A 15,544-nucleotide genomic window follows, 5' to 3' on the forward strand; every position below is an offset into this window, starting at 1 on the left:
ACAGCCTTGAAGCCCAGGGTGAGGTCAGGGGAAGTCAATTGCCATTTACTGCTTTCTTGGCGGAAAACTAAATCCTTGAAATAGCCGGCCCATTGGCATCTTTAGTGAAGTAGTATGGCATAATGGATAAAGCATGGGTCTGGAAGTCAGAACAATCATGGATTCTATTCCCAGCTCTCCCACTTATCTGCTTTGCAGCCTTGGGCAAGTCACTTCACTTCTCTGGGTCTCAGTTACCTCATCTTTAAAAGGGGATTGAGACTGTGAGCCACAGGTGGGACAGGGATTATACCCAACCCAATTTACTTGTACTAATTCATTCATTCAATAGTATGTATTGAGCAAAGCACTATTAAGCGCTTGGGAGATTACAGTATAACAACAAAGAGACATGTTCCACCCACAGTAAGCTGGCAATCTATAGGGGGAGACAGACATTAATGATATAAATAAATAGATAGATTGATAGGTAGATAAATAAATAAAAGAACAAATAAATAAATAATATGAATACACACAGATATATACATGTGTGCTGTAAGAATGGGAGGGTGGATGAATGAAGGAGCAAGGAAGAGGAGGAGAGGAGGGCTTAGTCAGGGAAGGATTCTTGGAGGAGATGTGCCTTCAATAAGGTTTTGAAATGGGGGAGAGCAATTATCTGTTTAATGTGAAGAGGAAGAGTGTTCCAGGCCAGAAGTAGACTGTGGGCAACAGGTAAGTGGAAAGATAGTCAAGATCAGTGTACAGTGAGAAGCTTAGCATTTAGAGGAACAAAATGTGTGGGCTGGGTTGTAATAGGAATGTAGTGAGTTGAGTTAGGAGGGGGCAAGTTGAGTTAGGAGGGGCAAGTGCTTCTTAGCCAATGGTGAGGAATTTTTGTTTGAAACAGAGGTGGACAGGCATCCACTGGAGTTTCTTGAGAACTGGGGAAACGTGGTCTGAATGTTTTTGAAGGAAAATTATTTGGGCAGCAGAACGGAGTATGGACTGGAGTAGGGAGAGACAGGAGGCTAGGAGGTCAGCAAGAAGGCTGGTACAATCATTAAGGCAGGATAGGATAAGTGCTTACGTTAATGTAGTAGCAGTTAGAAGGGGGGGAAAGGACATAGTGTAGTGCCTGGCACACAACATATACCATCATCATTATTATAATTGGAGTGGGGATGGGCAAATGGCAAATGTATCCCCAGCCCTATCCAATGGATTAACACTGCAGGAGAGAGCTATGACTGGCTGAGATGCCTATCTCTCTTTATCTCTTTTTCCCCACCACTCTAGTGAGAGGAAGTAGATGGGAGTCAAGAAAGGGTTTTTTTTTTCAGGATTGAGATAGTAGTATTAATAAGAGATGGGTAATAGAAGAGTTGGGCTTTTGAGGAGGGAGTTAACTGTCATAGGCAATTGGCAAGGGTTGTCAATAAGTATGAAGTATGAAGAAATAATGTCAGTCTTAAGAGAGGGCAGAATTAAAACAGGTGAGAATGAATCTAAGATGGGTAAGATCAGCTTGGTGTCCAGATTTCTGCCAGTGTTGCTTCTCAGCTCATCTACAAGAGCAGATGAAATGTACTGTGGAGGTGATTAGGGCTGTTGGTTAGTAGTACAAAATCGGTGGAGGGACAGGGAGTGAGTAGAGTTCAGTGGAGAGGGAGGTGTTGAGTGTTAATTTGTGTGTCAAGAGAAAGTAATTTGGGTATGGAGACTAAACAGTGCATGATGATGAGAAAATTGGATGGGATCAAAAGATCAGAGGTCTCTGTGAGGAAACAGATTTGAGGGGAGTGGTTGTGGGACAAAGGCAGGTGAAGAGGTGTGGGTCACATAATTCATAAAGAACTCTATTGTTTTTCATCCTTTCTTACAATCTGCTGTTGAGAACAGCTTATGACACTAATGGAATTTCTTAAGGAGACATTTTTTGAGTCTACATGGAGTCCAGTTTTCTCAGCGTTTGAAATGGTAGGACAGAACTACAATTCTAAAAGGATTTTAGTTTTGACTGGCTCCTGGTACATACTGTTTTACTGTCTCCAGTACATGCTGGCTTTCTTGTTGAAATTTTCTGCTCTCTTGTCTAGTGTCGCATGAGTCGTGCTGTCTAGGAGGCAGAATTCTGGGGCAGCAAATTAGCTTTGTGTTATCACTACGAACTTAACATCCCTGGTGCAAGCTGATTCATTACCTTTTTTTGACATAACATCTGTCCAAAACACATGGCTGATGTGACCCAGGAGTTTATAATCAATCAGTCTGGGACCTGCATTCAGTTCAGCAGTTAATCAACACAGCCTCTTGATTAAGGAGTTGACACTCTCACCTATATCCCTAAAAATTATCTGGCCCCACATTGTCCCTTCAGTCTCCACCCTAATCAACCCAATCTGTTCCTCCTTCCCAGCATCCCTACTCAATTCTGCTTATCAAAGCCCTTCCCACTGACTCTCCATTCCATTCTGTTATCCTATCCTAGTGTTGCCTCTTTTCTCCCTCACCCCATTTCAGCCCTGTCAGGTCAATCCCATCCAACACTTCCCCAACCCTTCCCCGTCCCCTTCATCTGAACTTCCTCCCAGTAGCCTTAGCCATTTGTCGCCTTTGAAACTCCTGCTTCATTATGGGAAAACTATCCTTCATCCATGTTCTTGTTGAAGAGAGAGACACTTGTGGGCCAGAGGCATCAGGTAGCTGAGAGGTTAGGGGAGAGTACGTGACATTGAGGTACAATGAGTAGGTTGGCTTTGGAGAGCAAAATATGCTGGCTGGGTAGAACTAGGAAATTGGGTAGGTAAGGTAGATGGGGGCATGAAGTTCTTTGAAGCCTATGGTTAAGAGTTTCTGTTTGATGGCAGGGTGAATTGGCAACCACTGGAAGTTCTTGTGGAGTAGGGAAACATAGACTAAATGAGTGTTTTTGAGGAAAAAATGATGCGGGCAGTAGAGTGAAGTATGGATTGAAGAGGGGAAAAACAGAAGGCAGGGAGATTAGCAAGGAGGCTGAATCCATAGTCAAGTTCAGATACAATAAGTGCCTGGATATTGTGTGGTATTAGTTTGGATGGAGAGGAAAGGGCAGATTTAGCCGTTGGAGTAAGATGACATTTTGGCCCAGGGATTATGGTGGGAAGTGGGATGAGAGGCAGCTTGGAAACGGGATAATGTGTATTGGAAGGGGGGATGGAGTACCACAAGGGATGGGGAGGGGCTGGTTGGAGGAGGATGGGGTGGTGCTGGAAAGGGAGGACAGGATGATTGGAGGGAGGGCATTGAGGAGACTTGGTGGGGTCACTTAGGGGTAATAAAGAGAGATTGTCAACATCTTAATCCAGTACTTCCGTGATTAAATTGCTGAATTTAAAGCAGATCTTTGGTTCTTTGAGAATAAAGAATATTTAGGAGTAAACATAGATGTGGGTTAATGTGATGACAGGCAGCTGATGGTAATGTAAAAAGCTGGGCTGTTGTCACCAGACATCATCACCACCTTTCTATCTCACACACCTGTAGTCTTCACTCATTTCTCTCATTCAACCCAGATACACAGTGTGTACATAATTAAAATCCACCTTTTCAGCTCCATGCAATGTTTTCATGCTGGTCCAAATATTTACTCCATCTTGCCTTGAATACTGCAGGTGTCTACTTGCTAACCCCTTTCTCTCCCCACTTCATTCCATACTTCACCCTGCTGCCTGGGTTATTTTTCTAAAAAAAATTTCAGTCCATGTTTTCGCACCTCATGAACTTCCAGTGGTTGCCCATTCACCTCCATATCAAACAGAAATTTCATACCATCATCTTTAAATCCCCTCATATCTTGCTCTCCTGATTGCTTACTATAGCCCAGCCAGCCCACTTCATCATCATCATCATCATCAGTCGTATTTATTGAGCGCTTACTATGTGCAGAGCACTGTACTAAGCGCTTGGGAAGTACAAATTGGCAACATATAGAGACAGTCCCTACCCAACAGTGGGCTCACAGTCTAAAAGGGGCTCATTTCATTCTTTTCAGTGTCAACCTACTCACTTATATCTAGAGCTTGTCCATCTTCATGCCAGAATCCTAGTTCATCCTTTGGCATGGAACTATCTCCCTCCCCCTTCATTTTTGAAAGACCACCACTCACCCCCAACTTTCCACATCTTTTTAAAACCACTTCTCCTCCTCTAAAGAGGTGTTCCTCAACTAAACTCTCATTTCCCTACTCCCTCTCCCATGTGTCACCTATGTATGTGGATTTGTGCCCTGTAAGCACTTGATATTCATTCACCCTCAACCCCACATATTTGCAGTTTATTTCTTGGTGTCTGTCCTCCTCTCTGAACTCTAAGCTCCTTGTGGGTAGAGAACGTCTGCTAAATCAGTTTTACTTTCCCAAGTTCTTAGTGCTGTTCTTTGCAATCAATCAATCAATCAGTCGTATTTATTGAGCGCTTACTGTTTGCAGAGCACTGTACTAAGTGCTTGGGAAGTACAAGTTGGCAACATATAGAGACAGTCCCTACCCAACAGTGGGCTTACAGTCTAGAAGGGGGAGAAAGAGAATAAAACCAAACATATTAACAAAATAAAATAAATAGAATAGGCATGTACAAGCAAAATAAATAAATAAATAAATAAATAAATAAATAAATAAATAAATAGAGTAATAAATATGTACAAACATATATACATATATACAGGTAGTGTGGGGAAGGGAAGGAGGTAAGACGGTGGGGATGGAGAGGGGGACGAGGGGGAGAGGAAGGAGGGGGCTCAGTCTGGGAAGTCACACAGTAAGTCCTTAACAAATACCATGATTGATTTATATACTGACAGTCTGATATTTCATTTTCATTGATGAGTGCATATTTTCCTCAGTATGACTTGCATTTTGTGCACTGAAGTTTTGTAATCCTCTCTGTGGGAGTCAGAATCATGAAAGTGACATTGGTGCAGTCTTTTTTACTGTAAGAATAAGCAGCTGATTTTGTTAGCTCATCATCATTAGATCTGACTAATGACTATATCTTCGGTTTTACAAGTAGTAAAATATATTTTCTCCCTTAAAATTCAGGGAATATGTTCTCATGAAACTCCAAATTAAAGAAAGAATATGCACTGTAGTTTTACTTTGCCTGTTATTGTAATACCAAAGTGTACTCATGGTGTTGGAAGAACATTTAGGGATTCCATAATGCTGAGTTAAAAATGTATTTGAGGTGAAACTGGCTGTATTTTTGAATTGGACAAAATGAAATTTTGACTGAGGAAACTGATTACTTTCATCTTTATGATTGTGGAAACTAGCAGTATTTCATCTTTATTTTTGGTTGGAGAAAGAAAGCTATTTTAGTTTTTAATGGTGTTTTTTAATCACCATTAATTTCTAGAATAGGTAGATGTTTTACAGTAATTTGATTTCAGTTGTAATTATTTTGGAATAATTTATTAACTTTGGGCCTTTTCCTCAGCTGCAGGAAGATGAACTGCGAGATGCAGTATTGCTCCTTTTTGCTAACAAACAAGATTTACCCAATGCTATGGCAATCAGTGAAATGACAGACAAATTAGGTCTTCAGGCTCTCCGTAACCGAACTGTAAGTAATTGTATAGTTTCCTGAGATTAAACCTATAATTTAGTACAGTTATAGTTTTATTTTAATTATTGGGACAGAGCTGGCAGATTTCAACTTTATTAGGCACTTCTCGTTTCTAGATTGAGACTTGTGAGTCCGCTCATTATTTATGAAAGGTTTAGAGTCAGGGGATAAACCAAAGCTACATGTTACTGTTGAAGAAAAGTTCATGGACTCCGTGTTCTGTTCCATTACATAATGATATTAGTTGTGGTATTTGTTAAGTGCTTACTATATGCTGAGTGCTGGCATGGATACAAGCAAATCGGGTTCCATTTTACAAATGAGGTATCTGAGGCACAGAGAAGTAAAGTAATTTGCCCAAGATTATATAACAGACATTCTGTGTAGCCGGGATTAGAATCCATGAACGCATGATCTTCTGACTCCCAGGCCCATGCTCCATCCACTGTGCTATGCTGCTACTCAGTGATAAATGTATTAGAGACAAATTTATTTCTGCTGGCTTTAATAAGGACCAGTGATCAACAGGCAGTTTCCTCTACTAGTCAAGGCCAACTCAGCTCCAAGCAATAAGTAGTTTCTTTTATACAACTGGTGCAGTATTTGAGTTTTGCATTGACAGAAGAGCACAATTCATGATTTATTTCTAAAGGTAAGCTGCGGTAAATTCCAACTTGGGGTAATTGCTGTGCCCTGTCAGGTTCTCTTCATTGTAGAAGTTAGGTGGGCAAATACCACTGATAAGCTGGCCAGAGATCTAGACCTTGCTAAGGGAGGAACAGTTTCATTCTGTCTCAAGACTTTTACATACGTAGCTCCCCAATAAGGCAGACATTGTGTTGGGACAGGAAGAATAAAAGAAGGGAAAATCAATCAGTCGTATTTCCTGTACACCAGGAAAACACCTGGTGTACCTGTTTTGTGTAAATGATAAGTTGGCCACACGAAATGGAGAACAGGCCTAAAGGACCATCGCACACCTGGTCTTGGAGTGGTAGAATACCAACTGCCCTTGTTCAGTTAAACAAGATGTTTAGTAGGCAGTCGAGCAGGCAGAAAGTTCAGAGGGGATGGTCTGAAGAGAAGGGAAAATGCAAAGTCCTGACTTCTATGCTCCAATTTAATGTCTTCTATTTTGTTTGAATGAGATAATAATTTTCCATAATTGAGGGAATTACTAATCATAATTTTTGTTATTTATTAATGTTTTGACTACTTTAAAGCAATCTTCAGATTTCATTAAAAAAATTGGTTGAAAATGGGAATAAAATTGGGTTTCCAGTACTTTACTTTTTTTTTCATGTTGACATGATTTCTAACTCAACAAATTAAGCTTCGTAGTTTCCACATTAATGGAAATACTCTAGTTTTTTGTATAATTTTTGATAATTTAGTATAGGCAAAATACAGAAGTATAAGATATGTAAATATAGAAGTGTAGTATAATATAAAATGCCTTACCTCTTGGTAGTTTTCCAGAAGACTCTCGTAGCTATATTTTTAAATGGTACACAGTAGTAGAGCAACTGTGGTTGATTGAACCCTTCTTTGGGATGCCTTCAATCAGGAGGTCCTGTTTTCAGTCATCAGAATATGTTTCAATCTTCCTAGAGTTAGAGAATGAGGCTCCCTGAGTATTCATTCATTCAGTCGTATTTATTGAGCGTTTACTGTGTGCAGAGCACTGTACTAAGCACTTGGGAAGTACAAGCTGGTAACATATAGAGACTGGTCCCTATTAGTAGTAGTAATAATGGTAGCAGCAGTGGTACTAGTAGTAGTAGTAGCAATAGCAGCAGCAGTAATATTATTATTTATTGAGCCCCTACAAAATGTAAAGTATTAAACTAAGGTCCTGGGAAAGTACAGTAAAAATAAGTGAAACATCCCCTGTTCCCAAGAAACTTACACTGTAATGGAAGAAGCATACATAAAAGTGTTTACAACTTCAAAAATCCCCCCAAATAATCAAATTTTCAATTGAATAAACATTATGGCAACTGTTGAGGTTGGGTATAGTTATATTTATAAATACTGGAAATATTTGAGGGTTTGTTCAACTTGGTGTTAAGTTGGGAGTGTTTGCTGGAGATGAAATTTAAGATTTTTGAGTATTAAGAGAGCTGAAATTGTGAGAAATTTTTGCTTGATGTGAATGGATTATGAATTTTCCCAGCAAGTGCTTCTAGGGCTAACTTCTGCAGGTGCTTCCTAATTCAAATCAGCAATGGTCCTTATCATAGTAATTTTAGCATAAGTGGATTGTACTTCCCAAGTGCTTAGTCCAGTGCTCTGCACACAGTAAGCACTCAATAAATATGATTGAATGAGTGAAAGAATGGATTTCTAGGCCCTGCACCCTCAGCAAAAGCTGATTTTAATGTAGCACTTGCTAGGCTCCTCGACTGAATAAGTTTTGATTATCTGCATCTTCTATTGCTATAATATTCCTGATTAAAAACCTTGAATTTTAGAAATGATAAAATATAAATGTAAGTGAATTAATTTATTTTTCTTCCCCTTCACAGTGGTATATTCAAGCTACTTGTGCTACTCAAGGAACTGGTCTTTATGAAGGGTTGGACTGGCTGTCCAATGAGCTCTCAAAACGCTAAATCAAAATTGAATAGTTAACGAGAAAATATGATAGAATTTGTTTAGCTTTATTACTCCTAAATTGATTTGCATCTCATTTGAGATCTGAGCAGGATTTGAGGAAGATATTGCAACATTTCATCTTACTTCATTATTAATTGTTGGAAAAGAAATTACTGCTCTCCTTAGGCTGACTGCCTTTAAGTAATTGTAAGTACATGCTTGCAGCAGTATGCTTAGAATTTTTTTATCCCTTGGCACACAATGATTTAATGTTTTTTATGCTACTTTATAGTATTGATGAATTATCCATTTACTTCATTATTTTGCTGATTCAAAAACGAAGCTTCCAATTAATCACTTGCTTAAAAACGTTTCTCATATTACTTGTAGTTGAGAAAATGCTATAAAGAATTCAGGCCTTGTTCATTCAGGATTATTTTTTAATTAAATAGTACTTTCTTCTTGTCCAGTCAGTCTTGAGGAATTTGAGGAATAAAATGGTTGTACAGTTAAAAAAATTTCATATTAACAATTCTTTTTCAACCCAGCAAAATTTTCCGTTATTATATAGTATCCTTTTTGTTAGCTGCTGCTTTAGGTTTCAACCTGATTCTTTATACCCTATTTAAGATATTTCTGGTAATGTTTTGCTTATTGTTGAGCCTATTTTCAGAATAAATTTTGGGAAATTTACTGGATTAAATTAGTTCAAAATGTTTGTAATTACAATTGATTAAATGATTTAAAATATAGAGTTGTGGTTTTTTAATTATGAAAATGGGTTAACTTTTCTAATGAACATTTTCCAAAGGTTTATCTTTTGCATTTCTATGCAGTATTAAACATACACCCCCCCAATGTATACCTTTATTACTTAAGTTTAAATTTTAGAAAAATGTCCAAAAATGGGCTGTTATTATGTATTCAGTATAGTTATTTGACAAACATTAATACTTTTAAATAATAAAACTGTAAAACATGAATTTAATTAGTAATAAAACTGTAAAGTAAAAATTGTTCTGATTAAAATGTTTTTAATGTTATAAAATAACTTGCCCAGAAAATATATGCATGTGTTTGTTCCATTACATATGCAGAATAATTTTGAAAGTTTTGGTTCAAATATATTACTCCCATTGGAGACACTGTTATGAGTGTGATATTCTCATTCGGGAAAGAAATCTTGCTCACTTTGCCAGCGTTATTTACACACCAGTGGTTAAGAAGGGAAAGTTCTTGAGTGGTTCTTTAGTAAGGGTGACTGTTTGCACTGTCATCTACGTTCTTGCCTCACTCTCACTGTCACTTGGATAAGGATAGCAGGGACACTTTGTGGTCATGGAACAGAATATTTCTGAAACCTCAAGTACTTCAGGCAGTGTTGGTTATCACCAATTTGGTAAATTATTGTTCCTTGTTGCTAGAAGGCAACTTTTTGTGAAAGTCAAGGCAAAAGGCACCCCCCCACACACAAATTAACAATAATCCAACACAACAACACAACACAAAACAACAACTCAAATACGCAGCTGAGAGCCCCCAAACAGTAGCCACGTTGGAGACGGGCATGGGCAAAAAAGGTTGGGTGTTTCAAGATGCAGTGAAGCATCACTGTACAGCCACCTCAAGCTCGGGGTAGGTTTGAAGCCCTGATTCCAGAAACTGTCAGACTGCAGAACACCCTTTCTTGTCAGCTTCAGCTACCACTTCAATTAAAATAATCCTCTCCATTAGATGTGGGGGAGCAGAAAACATCACCTGAAGGAGAGCACTTAAAGAGCACAGCTAACAGGGAAAGAGCTGGTGGAGAAAAAAGGTAAGGATTTTCAGCCTGATGAAGGGTAAATGGAAAGCCTGGGAAGGTTTTTGGTGTAGGGAAGCAGCATGGCCTAGTGGATAGAGAAGAGGCCTGGGAGTCAGAAGGTCATGGGTTCTAATTCCAGCTCTGCCACTTGCCTGTTGTGTGACCCCCAAGTCACTTCACTTCTCTGTGCCTCAGTTACCTCATCTGTAAAATGGGGATTGAGACTGTGAGCCCTGTGTGGGACAGGGACTATGACCAACCTGATTAGCTTGTATCCACCCCAGCCCTTACCTTAGTACATTATGTGCTAAGGGTACTATGTGCTAAGTGCACATAGTAAGCACTTAGCAAATACCATTATTATTATTATTATATTATTATTATTGTTGTTTTGATGGGTGGGGAGACATTTCCTAAGTAAAATGGTCAGAGGAGTAGAGTATAATATTTACTTTTGAGGAGAGGGATTAGAAAGTAGATTGTTCAATTAGGCTGAAACATCAGTCAACAAATGACAAGGTCTAGTACTAGGGTAGAGGATTTTTCACTCAGTAGGGTGGTGAAAGCTTAGGAATTATGGCAAAGGAAATTTATTTGTCGGTACAGAACAGGAATTTACCCTCTGGACTGTTGCCATATCCTCCTAAACGAGAGATAATCTCAGCCATCCTTTATTTTTGGGTGGATCAGAGGGCCCAGAATTTTTTTTTCAATAGTATTTGTGAAGTGCTTACTGTACAGTACTTCATGCTGGGGTATAGACAACTTAATCTCTAAACTCCAAAAACCTCACTAGTTTTTGAAAACAAATGAAAAGAAGCGAACTCATTCCCAGGAAATCATCATTAAAATACTTATAATAATTATAGTAATTATAATTATAAAAAGAATTATAATTGTGGTTAATTGTAATTACAATGTGGTACTTGTTAAGCACTTACTATGTGCCCAGCACTGTTCTAAGTGCTGGGGAGGGTACAAGCTAATCAGGTTGAACATGGGTCCTGAACCATATTGGCTCATATTCTTAATCCTCATTTTTATCAGATGAAGTAACTGAGGCACAGAGAAGAAGGTCATAAAGCAGATATGTCACAGAGCCAGAATTAGATCCCAGGATCGTGCTCTATCCACTAAACCACATTACTTTTCCATGAATTGGTACAAAGGATGGTTGCACAGGACAAAGAAAACATTCGCTGTTCAGTTGTTAATAGTAAATATATAATATATCTCATTAGTAGGTTCACAAAATATTCCCTGACCAAAACCTTCCTCTCAAAAATACATTCCTTTTCAGAGACAAAAGGAGCAAATTATCAGGGGCTACACCCTAAAAAAATATGGGTGCCAATCTGTTTGAATCTAACACAGTACAGGCTGTAAACTCGCTCCGATTCAAGTCAAATGTCTTTTCCTTCTAAGATTTGATTCACTCAGTACACAATCCATAGACTGTGCCTGTCAAGCATCAGAGTGTTTCTGGGGATGGGAAAACAGCCATCCGCTTTACAAATCCAGGGGTAGAATTTTCATTTCTTCCCCCAGATCTCTCAGATTCCATTCAGTCGACATGGCTGGCTTGTTGGTGGAGGACTCGGATCATTGTGGGTTGTTTGGTTTTCCAAGGAAATTAGGTCCCACAGGCAGACTTACACCAGGGCAATCAGTGAGAGAGGAGCTGAGGTGATGCCATTCTTGGTTTTTCCTGGAGCTCTTCACTGAAACTTCAATGACAGCCGACATTGTTGACAATCTTCAGCATTGCTATACAAACCTGTCAACGAAATGATATTACAGGTGAACTAACGGTTCAAAACCAAGTGAGGGTAGTCGAGCTAACAGATATACCCTTATGGGGACCACTGAGAGGGCAAACACTGCATATAGCCTCTGCTTATCATGGGCAGGGAACACATCTGCTAATTCTGTTGGATTATACTCTCCCAAGCACTCAGTTCAGTGTTCTGCATACTGTAAGTGCTGAATCAATACGATTGATTGATCCATATATGTAAGATCTTGTGTACCACTAAAGTTGCTTGTTTACTGATGTACATATTATTTTTAGGGATTTGACCAAAACATTCAGGGTAGGTGAGTAGCTTTGCGCCTCCTTGAGCTCTGGTTCAAAATTGTATTGGCAGAATGGCTTATGAAGTCACTATCTTTTTTCGATCCAGTCTTTATGCAGGTTGAGTAGAAACAAATTGCACTGCAGGAAAATTAAGTGACTTTGTTAGCTTTACCTGTCCTACAAGGTTTTTAGCATATTACTTAATGTTGTAGCTTCACTAGAACCTTAGAAGTATTAGGGGCTATGGAAAGCGAGTGCTTCCAGAGTGACCCCAAAAACTAGACACAGAGGTATGTTACTACTTCATCTGAAGACACTAACCTGGAAGAAAGGATCCCCATTTTCGATACCTATTTACCGTAAGATGAACATCTTGCTTTATCAATGATTGAGGAGCCTTTATTATTGTACTGGTAACTTTGGGCAAGTCAACTTGACTTCTCTGAGCCTCAATTACCTCATCTGTAAAATGGGGATTAAGATTGTGAGCCCCACCTGGGACAACCTGATCACACTGTATCTCCCCAGAGCTTAGAACAGTGCTCTGCACATAGTAAGTGTTTAACAAATACCATCATTATTATTATCCAGGACTGTCTCTCTACTTAATTTTTCTCATAGCTCATCCTCTTTTCCTGGAAAAGTGTCCCATTATCTAATGCCAAACATACTCACTTTCAGATGAACCTGAACATATTTGCATTAAGCATTGCCACCTAGCTTCATCTGCCAGTTCAAAATATTGCGCTCAATAAATATGATTGATGATGATGATGGTACTTTTAGTTTTGCCTCTTTTACATACTGGAAGTTCCTGGAGCCTGGAATTGTCACTTTGTTATTCTGTGGTTCCGAAGTGCCAAATACGGTGCACTGCTCCAAGTAGTAGGAGCAGGAGTAGTAGCTGCTCCTAATACTTCTACCACTACTACTTACCTGTACTATTACTATTGCTGCTGCTACTTCAGTTATTACCATCACCTCTACTATTACCTCGTCTACTACTACTACTACCTCTACTACTGATATTAATAACTGTGGCATTCTTTAAGCACTTATTTTGTGCCAGGCACTATACTAAAGTCTGGAGTGGATACAAGCAAATTGGGTTGGACACTGCCGCAGTCCCATGGGCACTCACAGTCTTAATCTCCATTTTACACATGAGGTTACTGAGGCATAAAGAAATAAATGACTTGATCAAGGTCACACTGCAGGTAGTAAGTGACAGAGTAGAGATTTGAACCCATGACCTGACTCCCATGCCCTTGCTCTATCCACTGCACCATGCGTCTTCTCTACTATTACTACTACTACTGTTAGTACTAACTTATACTACTACTACTACTACTACCACCTTTATTACTATTACTTTAACTACTATTACTACTAATGTTGCTATTATTTCTACAACTCCTCCTAGAACTAGTACTTCCAGAACCTGATAGCTGGATTAGAGGATGTTCTTTGGTAATTAATGTATAAAAAGCTTGTTGGGAAGGAATCTGTAAGATATAAACAGGAACAAATAGGCCTTTAACTATTGTGGTCAAAATACTGTACAGTAGACATTTGCCTAGTGGTGACACTGATTATGGAAAGGATGCTATTTCAAAGTTTCTGAAGAAGTGTTCACCTAGGATGAACCCATCAGGGACTCCTTCAAGAAATCCTATGATAGATATTCAATCATAGTTTTTCAGCACTTTCCATGTGCAAAACACTGAACTAACTGCTTGGGAGAGCACGATATAATAACACACATTCCTGCCCACCGTGAGGTCATAGTTTAAAGGGGGAGAAAGACATTAACAAATTAATAAATAACATAAACAAATGTGCTTTGGAGATGGGAGGATGAATGAAGTAGTGAGTAAGAGCAGCACAGAAGGGAATGAGAGAAGAGGGCTTAATCAGGGAAGACTTCTTGGAGGAGATGTGCCTTAAGGCTTTGAAGTGGGGAAGAGCAATTATGTCTGATGGGGAGGAGGACAGGAAAAAGGGCTCAGTCTGGGAAGGCCTCCTGGAGGAGGTGAGCTCTCAGTAGGGCTTTGAAGGGAGCTAGCTTGGCAGATGTGTGGAGGGAGGGCATTCCAGGCCAGGGGAAGGACTTGGGCCGGGGGTAAACAGCGGGACAGGGGAGAACGAGGTACAGTGAGGAGGTTAGTGGAAGAGGATCAGAGGGTGCAGGCTGGAAGGTAGAAGAAGCTTACAGTCTCTTGTGCCCCAAGATGCAGATGCAGAGGCTACCATAGTCTTCTAGTGAAGTTAGTTATGACTGAAGTTAGTTATTTCATCATATCCTGCAGGGAAGGACTTGATCCCATAAACTCTTATGGTTAAAGCACTGCTGCCCTTTCCTAAATTGTGTGTGTGTGTGTGTGCGCGCGCGCGCCACTCACTAGCTGAGATGTATTCTTTTCAGTAAGTACTCCCCAACAACTCAGGAATATGTTGTGCCCTTTACTCCACCAGTACTTGAAAATATAGGAAGACAGGAGTAATAAGCCAGATATTCAGTCTTTGCATAGTCATCATTTGTTGCTATAAAAGAAACTGAAATTTTTCATGATGTGCAGGTTGAGTAGAGCACACCTTTCTTTGTCTCCTTTTCCCCATTTCTCTTGAAAATTGGGCAGCTAGAAAAAGGAATGGATAAAGGTAAAGGCAACGCCTTCTTGATGCTTAATCTGTGTGAGCGTATTTGTATACGTAGACATGTAGGTAAATCAATCAATTGTATTTATTGGGCGCTTACTGTGTGCAGAGCACTGTACTAAGCGCTTGGGAAGTACAAGTTGGCAACATATACAGACAGTCCCTACCCAACAGTGGGCTCACAGTCTAGAAGGGGGAGACAGAGAACAAAACCAAACATATTAACAAAATAAAATAAATAGAATAGATATGCACAAGTAAAATAAATAAATAAATAGAGTAATAAATATGTGCAAACATATATACATATATACAGGTGCTGTGGGGAAGAGAAGGAGGTAAGATGGGGGGCATGGAGAGGGGGTGGGGGGAGAGGAAGGAAGGGGCTCAGTCTGGGAAGGCCTCCTGGAGGAGGTGAGCTCTCAGTAGGGCCTTGAAGGGAGGAAGAGAGTTAGCTTGGCTGATGGGCAGAGGGAGGGCATTCCAGGCCAGGGGGATGACGTAGGCCAGGGGAATGACGTTGGCCAGGGGTCGACGGTGGGACAGGCGAGAAGGAGGCATGGTGAGGAGATTAGCGGCAGAGGAGCTGAGGGTGTGGGCTGGGCTGTAGAAGGAGAGAAGGGAGGTGAGGTAGGAGGGGGCAAGGTGATGGAGAGCCTTGAAGCCAAGGGTGAGGAGTTTCTGCCTGATGCGCAGATTGATTGGTAGCCACTGGAGATTTTTGAGGAGGGGAGTAACATGCCCAGAGTGTTTCTGGACAAAGACAATCCGGGCAGCAGCATGAAGCATGGATTGAAGTGGGGAGAGACACGAGGATGGAA

At 40.0% G+C, this 15,544-nt stretch overlaps 1 protein-coding gene across 2 annotated transcripts in view; it reads left to right on the forward strand.

Annotated features, from left to right (window-relative positions):
• LOC119946753 (ADP-ribosylation factor 4-like) overlaps positions 1 to 9,330 on the forward strand; it is a 50,118-nt gene extending 40,788 nt beyond the window's left edge. For both annotated transcript variants that reach the window (XM_038768201.1, XM_038768200.1), the window contains exons 5-6: positions 5,458 to 5,583; positions 8,115 to 9,330. In XM_038768201.1, the coding sequence (XP_038624129.1) occupies positions 5,458 to 5,583; positions 8,115 to 8,201 (213 nt within the window). In that variant the 3' untranslated portion in view covers positions 8,202 to 9,330. The remainder of the gene's footprint in view (positions 1 to 5,457; positions 5,584 to 8,114) is intronic.
• The last annotated feature ends 6,214 nt before the right edge of the window (positions 9,331 to 15,544 follow it).

Source organism: Tachyglossus aculeatus, chromosome Y3, assembly GCF_015852505.1.
Source record: "Tachyglossus aculeatus isolate mTacAcu1 chromosome Y3, mTacAcu1.pri, whole genome shotgun sequence".
In the NCBI taxonomy this organism is placed as follows: Eukaryota; Metazoa; Chordata; class Mammalia; order Monotremata; family Tachyglossidae; genus Tachyglossus; species Tachyglossus aculeatus.